This window comes from Haliaeetus leucocephalus, unplaced genomic scaffold (genome assembly GCF_000737465.1).
Source record: "Haliaeetus leucocephalus isolate CR32 unplaced genomic scaffold, Haliaeetus_leucocephalus-4.0 Scaffold339, whole genome shotgun sequence".
Lineage (NCBI taxonomy): Eukaryota > Metazoa > Chordata > Aves > Accipitriformes > Accipitridae > Haliaeetus > Haliaeetus leucocephalus.
In genome coordinates this window covers 12,592,613-12,603,307 of record NW_010972775.1, presented here as the reverse complement: position 1 = coordinate 12,603,307, position 10,695 = coordinate 12,592,613, and the positions used below count along the sequence as shown (strand labels likewise).

Genomic DNA, 10,695 nt, shown 5'->3' with positions numbered 1-10,695 from the left:
CTGATGGAATTAAGACCAGGGTTGATGATTGTTTTCCAAAAGCTTAGAAGCTGCAAACAAATCTGCAGTGCTAGAGGGACAAAAGTGACAGTACCAGAATAATGTCTTTTTATTTCTTATATTAATGGTCACTTCATGCCCTGCTCTCTTCTGAAACACATACCCTCAGTTGTCTGGTTGTATGCTTTCAGCTTAGTATTCTACTATCAGTTTCTGCAAGGCAGCTTAAAACAATGCAATATATTTAACCAACAGAGAAAGGGGAATTTTCAGGTAGGTGCATCTATACGCTCAGCGTTTGTGTAGTGGGTGTTTGGTAGCGGGGGAGGGGGTAGCTCCTGTGAGAAGCTGCTAGAAGCTCCCCTGGCTCCAGGTTGGACCTACTGCTGGCCAAGGCCAACCCAGTCAGTGACAGTGGTAGTGCCTCTGGGATAACAGATTTAAGAGGGGAAACATGTAGTGGAGAGAGGAGTGGGATATGAGAGAAACACCTGTGCAGACACCAAGGTCCCTGAAGGAGGGGGAGGAGGTGCTCCAGGCACCGGAGGAGAGGATGCCCCTGCAGCGCCATGGTAGGACAGCAGGCTGTCCTCCTGCAGCCCATGGAGGTGAGCAGGGGAGCAGATGCCCACCTGCAGCCTGTGGAGGAGCCCACACCGGAGAAGGTGGATGCCCCTGAAGATGGCCGTGACTCCATGGGAAAGCCCATGCTGGAGCAGTCTGTGCCTGAAGGACTGCAGCCTGTGGAAGGGACCCATGCTGGAGCAAGGGAAGAGTGTGAGGATTCCTCCCCCTGAGGAGGAAGGAGCGGCAAAGACAATGTGTGATGAACTGACTGCAAGGTGTTTTAAGATTTGGTTTTACTTTTCATCCTGCTCTAATTTGATTGGTAACAAATTGATTTGGGTTTTTTTTCCCCCAGGTCAGGTCTGGGTTTTGCCTGTGACCATAATCGGTGAGTGATCCCTCCCTGTCCTTGCCTCGACCCACGAGCCTTTCGTTATATTTTCTCCTCCCCATCCCAGTGGGGGGGGAGTGAGCGAGTGGCCGCATGGTGCTTTGTTGCTGGCTGGGCCTAACCCACGCCAGTGTTCTTTTGAGGGATGTACGAGGTTTGTCACTGAAAACAAACAGACCATGTACAAATGGAGCGGATGCATGTTCTTTAGCAGGCTTGGAAGCTGTAACTCTTCTCTCTAGAAATTACTTGGTGAAAGACCACAACAGATGATTGGTAGTGCAAATGCTCTAGTTTATTGATGAAACAGGACTTGGCTAATGCTGCCAATGAATTCTAATTGCTGGCCTACCTACTGTTCGTTTTCCATCACTAGCAGATTTTTAATGGGTGCAGAGAAGGCCTTGACAAATGTAGAATAGGAGATACGCTGTGTCAGACTGCACTGAGGCATTTGGGATCTTGGTGATCTGTGCATCGTCGAAGTTGTACCAGTTTTTGGTGGCTGAGTGCTTGCAGAACGCCGTGTAGTGGCCATCATCCAGAAAACCAGAGTGGTTCTGTAACAAACAACAGGGTCTGTTAAAACAGAAGTCTCGCTCTTTCTCCTTACAGGCAAAGCTAGGAATTGGCAATCATTTTTTGTTTGCGCCTGGAAAAGATGGGAGAGAAGATTCTAGCCCCCTTTGGTCTACAGCGAGGAATGTTAATTCAAATAAATGCTTTAAAACAGAGCAAATAGATGATGATTATGCTTCTCCATTTTTGCAATGTTAAATTTGCAGCCCAGCTATTAGCCCTGATATGGGTCACTATAAGCAGGCCCCACTTGCAGTGAGTAATGGAAAAAGAGACCATTTAATCCTTATTTATAAACAGGATCCATGCAGGATCAGCTTGTGAGTTTATGCTGAGGAGGCTCCAACCAGGCATTATGTGCCAGGAGTGTGTGCTTTTTAAAATTGGGATGTGGGGGAAGGAGGGAGAGAGAAGCGATAACTTCTCCTCTCTCCCTTGGTTACATACTGTTACTGGAATATGTCCATGGCAGGTAAAAAAAAAGAAAGAAAAGGTGCATGAAAAACATATCTAACACTGGCTTCATCTTCTCCGTGAGGCCAGGCTTTACAAATAAAAGCAGGAAAGGCAAAGCTCACCACTACAGCACACAAGCTGTACTCTGCATCCGTGCAGAAAAGTGGGGAACTGTAGGGAGAGAGATCCAGATTGCTGAGTGGATAGCAGATGTCAGTTGAGAGTTTCCTTTTGTGCTTGCCTTGCCATTCAAACCTGAAACAAATTTTTGAACTATTTTAAATAACACTAAACTTACTTCTTTCTTGCATTGTGGTGGTTGCTTAACTGATTTTCCTAGGGGAAGGGAAAAACAACAAATAACTACCCAGTGTTTTGAAAGAGAAAGATCTGTATTAATGTTGAGTATTACAGTAAACTGATAGAAAATGCACTAAACCTACCAGAGATGTCCAGCAAGAAAAGCAAAGCTCTTGCTTCCTGATCCTTCTGTCTACTAGAAATGGACACAGGTACCAAAAGCAGCCAGAAGTCAAATCTCTGCATCACTGTCACTGTGTCCTAAACATTTGGGACTGCACTGCTGTTGTCAGCTCTTCTTCTGTGCCAGTCTCCATCCCTCTTTCTTCTGTAAATTTTAGTACAACACTATACTTTTAAACATTTATAATGTGGCCAAGGGCTGCAGCTGGGGACCACAAGTTCCTCTGAGCATGTCAAGGAAAGCAGATGAATAACGGGCAACTAAATAATAACTTTACATAATGTAGTTCTAGGAAGCCAAATCATTCCAGAGTAATTTTCCTTATAGGTGGGAAGTTGTTAGGAATAAATTCTTAATAAATTTAGCAGTTGGCCACATGTGGCTAGTAAAGTCTGCTAATCACGAGCTCTTACACTGATGTACCTCTCTGTTTAGTAAACCCAGTTGTTTAGACCTGATTTAGTTAAGGGATAAATAAAAACACAGTGTCTCAGCTGAAATAATGACAAGCAAAATGCCCTGTTTCAGTCCTGCCCTAAGAACCCAAGTCACAATCTCTCCCACTTGCCCCAGGAACTCATTCACAGGGATGTCTGACCACATGAACTGCTGTACTAATCTGTAGTCAGTCAGTCCTCGGTGGAGTTTTTCTTCCCTTTGGAGAAGAGATCCCAAAATCAGTGAATGAAATTTGGTGGGTTTCAGTACAGAGTAAGGCAGAACACCTTGTCTGAGATTTCAGGAATGCAGCTTGCTTGTTTGACAGGTATATTTCTGTAACTGCCCATTTAGCTTCCAGGTATCAAAAGTACTAAAAATACTCATTTGCAGTGATTTTTTTTCCTTTTATGTAAATGGAAGTGATGTCTCACAAATCCCAGGAAATGGCCATGTCCTACCCCATATAGACTATACCTCTTTAAGTGGAAAATAATGATCTGCGGTGCCTTGGTTATGGTGGCCTTTACTGTAGCATCTTGTTTTGTTCCACACCAGGAACACTGGATTTGGTTGTTCCAAGTCAGTATGTCTTGCTGAAAGAAACATTTGAGACAGTCCTGTCAAAGAAGAAAAAAAAAAAAATTAAAAAAAATGTCAAACAGCTCTCCACCCCTGAAGGTCCTGACCAAGGTAAGAGACAGGTTTGCCATATTTTGGAGCTCTCTTCCTAATCGAAGCATGACGTAGCAAGGCTAACATTACAAGTACACTTGAAACACAAAGCTGCCAACATTGGCTTCCTTTTCCCCCCCAAATGAGGAAATACTTGGATGAGTGAAAGAAACCCTCAAGGTTACTATTGAACAATCTTAACATCCCTCACCCATGGCAACTCAGGAGCGTCGCTCCCATAACCTTACCAGCCTCCGCGGTCCAGAGATGAGTATAGAAACCCCACATCTCTTAGGACTAGTTCAAAGACTGTCCGTTAGTGCCCACGAAACCAAAGTAACTAAAAACCTATATCTTTTTAATAATGCGTATTAGTCTAAGCCACCTATTGCCACATAAAGCAGAAACCAGCAGGAATGTAGTAGACGTCGTACCTGCAGAGAGCATGCGCTTTTGGAAGGGATGGGCAGGGAAAGAACAGTGAACCTCTCGGGTCTGTCGATGGTGGTCTTGCATTCCAGACACATGATATCGTAACTGAGTTGTCCCTCAAATAACTTTGTGATAATAGATGTTTCACTGACACTCCCTCTGCTTGGTTTTCCATCAGTTACGCACCTTCTTTTGCTCGACTATACAGAAGAAAAAAAATGAACAAAATGTAAGGAACCACCTGTTTCAGAAGTGCCTTCACTGGGTTTTAATGGTCACTGCCCACTGCCTGTGTAGGCTAGTAGTTAGTCTTGTCACAGAACTCGGCTCTAAAATGCTATTACTTTACGTGATGTTTCATACATGCAGAGTAAGCTAAATTCCTTTTCTGAGAGAAATTAAACTAAAATGTAATATTGTAGACATTAGATGGGAGGGATTTAATTGCTAGACAAGCTCTTTATCAGTAGGTCTAAAGAGGAGAAAGGTAGACATGGGGACATGGCAGACATGAAGGTTTCAGGTAGATGAAAAACGGGAAGAATGTAAAGCGTGGAAGGAGCAAGGAGAGGGAGGGGTGAGGATAATGGAGCTACAGACAACATTATCATTTAAATGGGGCTTGCAATTTGATGTAGCATTAGACAAGAAGCAAATGAATTCTTGTGTGTTCATGGGTACAAAACAAAGGAAGAAAATTACAATTTTTAGCAGCCACGTCATGTAGTTCAGAAGAGGAGGACAGGCAATTATTACATGGAATGCTAAACCATGAAATGCAAAGAGGAAACAGCTACAGCCCCAGAACACCACAGGTGGGCTCTTACCTTCCTGAGACCCTCGTGGAGCTCATTCAGCACACAGATCAGAAACTCCTGTGCATCCTGCTGCGTCCTCTTGCCAAAAGTTGGGTACCGCTTCCCAAGGACTGAATAAAAAACCTCCGGGGAAACACAGTCAAACTCTCCAAGCCACATATCGGATATCAACCAGCCAAAGGCAGTCGCAGACTCACCATTCTCTCTTGGAAAAAATAAACGTAAGTTTCAGGTAAAGTATGAAGAGATGGTGGCTCTACCTTCAAATGGGAACATAATACATAAACTTAGAAAATATACACAGGTACAGTATTGCTCTGTCAGCCTGTCATTTAGTTTGAGGGTCTCCACAGATACTAGAAAGTAGTAGGAGTCATCATCGAGACAGCAATGAGAGTAACTGGTATTACTGTCAAAATGACAAAGTATAACACTCAAGTTACGCAGCAAGGAAACGACTCAGGGTTTCAGAGGAAGGAGAAGGAAACCAGCCTGTGGCCAATTTGACTGTAACTGCCTGGTGGGGAGCTAGTAGGTGGCTGCCTCGGACATTCTCACGGCAACACATATCCTTTGGAAGGAAAATGGCAGTGCCAAGCAGAAAAATACAAGTAGCTTGAATAAATCAACTTACTTGTGTAGGACTGCTTTGTGCTTTCCTGAGAGGAAATACTCCACAAGCGGTGGCACGCTGCAAAGGCACTGCAAAATTGCGTTCATGTAGCAGGTGTTGCCCAGATTCCTCAGGCCAGTGAGCCCTGGGTGCTGGCTGTTCATCTCCTCCATTGGTTCCTTGCAGGAATACTTCACGCTTTCCAAACAAAAGGAGTCATACTTCCACCTCCTAGGAAAAAACCCACAACAGTGGAAATCTAAAATGCTGCAGTGCTTTTTCTATTACATTTTTTAGAAAGCAGTACTGTCTTGAAGAGATGTTTCCTGCTGTTTCAGGATCTTCTTTATAAGTTACACACATTTACTTTCATCAAGCTAATACAGTAGTAAAGACTCTCTATTTCCCACACTAAGCTCTTCCCAATGCAGTGAGATACATCATTAAGAAGTATTATTTAAATACCTGAGGTTTTAGAGTTAGTTATTCCTAAAATTCCACTCAGTCTTTGACTCCATACACAATTACTGAAAAACTATAACCAGATGTAAATAACTACCTCAAGCATTTCTCCCTACAGAATGCATATTGTATTTAATTTCCTCAGTTGTCTGATACTTATTTCCTAAAACCATAGGTTGCAGTCCAGATGCTACACAAACAGGTTGCTCTTTAGACTTCTGTCATAAAATGTTACTTAATTCACATTAAGAAAATTTTAGTAGGTTTGTTTTCTTGCTGCACAAGTCTGTCCTGGACCAAACTGTCCCCATCTCCAATTAGGCAGAGAGATCTGAACACAGACCCTGCACAACCCAGATGTGCTCGCCAATGTTCCCATTCTTGAAATTCTAAAGGCTGCCTCTTCTTATTATGATGCAGAAGGAAGTAAAATGCTGAAACCTCAATAATCTTTGTAGAACAAGAAAAGCCATTTCTTTCCCTTCAGCTGAACACCACTTGCCCAAGTTGCCATTTCTGGAGGTGTCCCAGGCTGACAGTCATTTTCTATCATCTAATAGCTACAAAACAGCTACAGAACTGTTTCCTTTTAAATTTCAATAACAGCAGAGCCAATGTTTCCAAACAGCTCTACCTATATACCAGTCTCCTGTGAAAAAGCTTAATTCCCTCTTTTATAGCCATCCCCGTGAAACGCCAGCTTGGAGGAGAAAACACGTTGGGACCATCGGGTATGGAAGGTGGCTGGGAAGCCACCAGCAGCCTTGCAGGGAGCCTGTGCTTGCCCCAGCTCAGGGAGGCGGCCTCTTGCTCTCTTTTCCTCGTATCTCACCTCTTCCGTCCAGTTCCATGGCACAACTGGCACGGTCCTGCGTGTTCCATCCCCTGGCCTACCCTCACCCCGTAGCTTTGTGATGCCGTCCTGTTCCATCAGTTCTCATCCAGGGGAATGGGCCCTGCCTGACCTGCCTCCACCTCCTTCCTACGTGCCACCCAAAACAACCTTGGGCAGAGATAAGCACCCACCCGTTCCACCGGGCGGAGAGTTTCAGCCTGACCCGCGTTTATTTGTGTTTGTTCATACCCATATTAGCGTCTATTATTGCCATGCTCTGATGGAAGGGCAGTGATAACTGAGGGTGTTGACCATAAAAAGATGGAACTACCTCAAAACATCACACTGAATTAGTTTATTGGTGTTTAGAAAATTTTCCTGGGAAAAAAAGGGTAGTGGTAAAGAAGTGTCTTTTAATAAGCTAATGAGACAGTGTAGTTGATCCCTGAATTTCATACATCACTGAAGAGCAGCAGGTTTTCTGTATTTAACGTACAATTTGGGAAGTAACAATTATCCACAGAAGAGGCCCAGGAAGCCAGTGAAAAAAATCTCTATTTATCTTACTTGTTAAGCTTGAAGCAAAGGATGTCTGCCAGCACTCTTTGGACAGCTTATCTGCTGCCACTGCTATTAATCTTCCGAATTGTGTATCTGCAAACTGAGATATAAAAGCAACACACACACACACACTCCCAAACTACCATTCAAAATCCAATCTACATTTTTGCAAATGGAACTGTAATACTGTACGTACTTTACCAAGAGTTTCAAATGGTTTAAAATCTAAATTATAATCCTGTAGGTTAAACTTAAAAGTTGTAACAAATATGTACAAACGCTTGAATACATACCAATATGTAAATACACTCACAGTTGGTTTTCTTCCACCCTGAAATATTTGTTTAAAGTTTTGTTGATAAATCTCAACTAGTTAAGAGTTCAATCCTGCCTCTTTCTGCAAATTTATTCAGTTCAAATATGCAAAATATGAGATTGAAATACAATGGATTTTCCCCCATGGGGCTGTGATTGTTTGTAACTATATGGAGGTACTTTGTCAAAATGCTATAGGTAAAACGCAGAGACAAGTACATGTTGCAGATTTATCAAAAGGCCTGCTGGAGAGCAACTGCAGTTTACTTGTTTTGCCTTGGATAATAGAAATGCACCAGACATTTCCATTACACATGCAGAGTATTTATGCACTTATTCTTATCTCTGTGTAGGTATAGACTGAAGCCTGTACAGAAGTATACGACTTCTGTAAATTCTCTGAAAGCCTGTTTTGATTCTCTGAAAGCCCTCATTCTCATTTCTGTGAGAGCATCTCCAACGTTTCTATGCTTCCAAGGCTCCTTGCTTATTCCTGCAGCCCTTCGGGGGAAAAAAAGTGTGAATGAACTTATAATAATATACACTAATACAGAAATAAAATTCAAACTGGAATTAGAACATTTGCAACATTGGAGAAAATATCAAGAAAGGACAAGAACAGCAAGGAGTTCATTTTACTTTACTGGAATTTAACCACTTAGATAAATTGTATTCTGTGGGATGACTCTCCATATTTTCCTGGATTTATCTTTTTCATAGAATGGCTTGGCTTGGAAGGGGTCTTAAAGATCACCCTGTTCCAACCCCCCTGCCATGGGCAGGGACACCTTCCACTAGACCAGGTGGCTCAAAGCCCCATCCAACCTGGCCTTGAACACTTCCAGGGATGGGGCATCCCCAACCTCTCTGGGCAACCTGTTCCAGTGCCTCACCACCCCCACAGTGAAGAGTTTCTTCCTTACATCTAATCTAAATCTACCCTCTTTCAGTTTAAAGCCATTACCCCTTGTCCTATCACTGCCTGCCCTTGTAAAAAGTCCCTCTCTGGCTTTGCTGTAGGCCCCCTTTAGGTACTGGAAGGCTGCTATAAGGTCTCCTTGGAGCCTTCTCTTCTCCAGGCTGAACAGCCCTGACTGTCTCAGCCTGTCTTCATAGCAGAGGTGCTCCAGCCCTCTGATCATCTTCGTGGCCCTCTTCTGGACTCACTCCAACAGGTCCGTGTCCTTCTTATGTTGGGGGCCCCAGAGCTGAACGCAGTACTCCAGGTGGGGTCTCACAAGAATGGAGTAGAGGGGAAGAATCACCTCCCTCGACCTGCTGGTTATGCTTTTTTTTGATGCAGCCCAGGATACGGTTGGCTTTCTGGGCTGCAAGCGCACATTGCTGGGTCATGTTGACCTTCTTGTCAACCAACATCCCCAAGACCTTCTCCGCAGGGCTGCTCTCAATCCACTCATCGCCCAGCCTGTATTTGTGCTTGGGATTGCCCTGACCCATGTGCAGGACTTTGCACTTGGCCTTGTTAAACTTCATGAGGTTTGCCCAGGCCCACCTCTCCTGCCTGTCAAGGTCCCTCTGGATGGCATCCCTTCCCTCCAGCGTGTCGACCGCACCACACAGCTTGGTGTCGTTGGCAAACTCGCTGAGGGTGCGCTCAATCCCGCTGTTCCTGTCGCTGACAAATGTTAAACAGCACCAGTCCCAGTACCGACCTCTGAGGAATGCCACTCATCACCGTGCTCCACTTGGACATCAAGTCATTGACCACAACTCTTGGAGTGCAACCATCCAGTCAATTCCTTATACACCCAGTGGTCCATCTATCAAATCCATGTCTCTCCAATTTAAAGACAAGGACGTTATGCGCGGACAGCATCAAATGCTTTGCACAAGTCCAGGTAGATGATGTCAGTTGCTCCTCCCCTACCCACCAACACTGTAACCCTGTTGTAGAAGGCCACCAAATTTGTCAGGCAGGATCTGCCCTTCGTGAAGCCATGTTGGCTGTCACCAATCACCTCCTTATTTTCCATGTGCCTTAGCATAGTTTCCAGGATTCACTCCATGATCTTGCTGGGCACAGAGGTGAGACTGACTGATCTGTAGTTCCCTGGGTCTCCTGTTATTCCCTTTTTAAAAATGGGGGTTATGTTTCCCCCTTTCCAGTCAGTGGGAACTTTACCAGACTGCCACGACTTCTCAAATGTGATGGATAGTAGCTTAGCCACTTCATCCGCCAGTTCCCTCAGGACCCACAGATGCATCTCATCAGGTCCCATGAACTTGTGCACCTTCAGGTTCAGATGATCTCGAACCTGATCTTCTCCCTACAGTGGGCACTTCTCCATTCTCCCAGTCCCTGCCTCTGCCTTCCGTGTGACTTGGGTGGTATGGCTGGAGCACTTGCCAGTGAAGACTGAGGCAAAAAAGTCATTGGAGTACCTCAGCCTTCTCCATGTCCTGGGTAATCAGGTCTCCCATTCCCTTCCGGAGAGGGCCCACATTTTCCCTAGTCTTCCTTTTATCACCAATGTACCTATGGAAGTTTTTCTTGTTGCCCTTGACGTCCCTGGCCAGATTTAATTCTATCAGGACTTTAGCTTTCCTAACCCGATCCCTGGCTGCTCAATTTCTCTGTATTCCTCCCAGGCTACCTGTCCTTGCTTCCACCCTCTGTAGGCTTCATTTTTGTGTTTGAGTTTGTCCAAGAGCTCCTTGTTCATCCATGCAGGCCTCCTGGCGTTTTTGCCTGACTTCCTCTTTGTTGGGATGCATCGCTCCTGAGCTTGGAGGAGGGGATCGTTGAATATTAACCAGCTTTCTTGGGCCCCTCTTCCCTCCAGGGCTTTATGCCATGGTACTCTACCAAGCAGATCCCTGAAGAGGCTAAAGTCTGCTCTCATGAAGTCCAAGGTACTGAGCTTGCTGTGCGCCCTCCTCACTGCCCTAAGGATCTTGAACTCCACCATTTCATGGTCACTGGAGCCAAGGCTGCCCCTGAGCTTCAGATTTCCCACCAGCTCCTCCTTGTTGGTGAGAACAAGGTCCAGCACAGCACCTCTCCTCATTGGCTCTTCTATCACTTGGAGAAAGAAGTTATCATCAACA

General features: G+C 44.7%; 1 protein-coding gene across 1 annotated transcript; it reads right to left on the bottom strand.

The window, feature by feature from the left end:
- Nucleotides 1-1,341: 1,341 nt before the first annotated feature.
- Nucleotides 1,342-6,797, bottom strand: USP50 (ubiquitin specific peptidase 50). Its single transcript, XM_010572282.1, has 7 exons — nucleotides 6,748-6,797; nucleotides 5,475-5,684; nucleotides 4,850-5,045; nucleotides 4,025-4,222; nucleotides 3,393-3,535; nucleotides 2,116-2,248; nucleotides 1,342-1,518 (listed from the first exon to the last, which is right to left on the bottom strand). The coding sequence occupies exons 1-7, from the start codon at nucleotides 6,795-6,797 to the stop codon at nucleotides 1,342-1,344; spliced, it is 1,107 nt and encodes a 368-aa protein (XP_010570584.1).
- Between the last annotated feature and the right edge of the window lie 3,898 nt (nucleotides 6,798-10,695).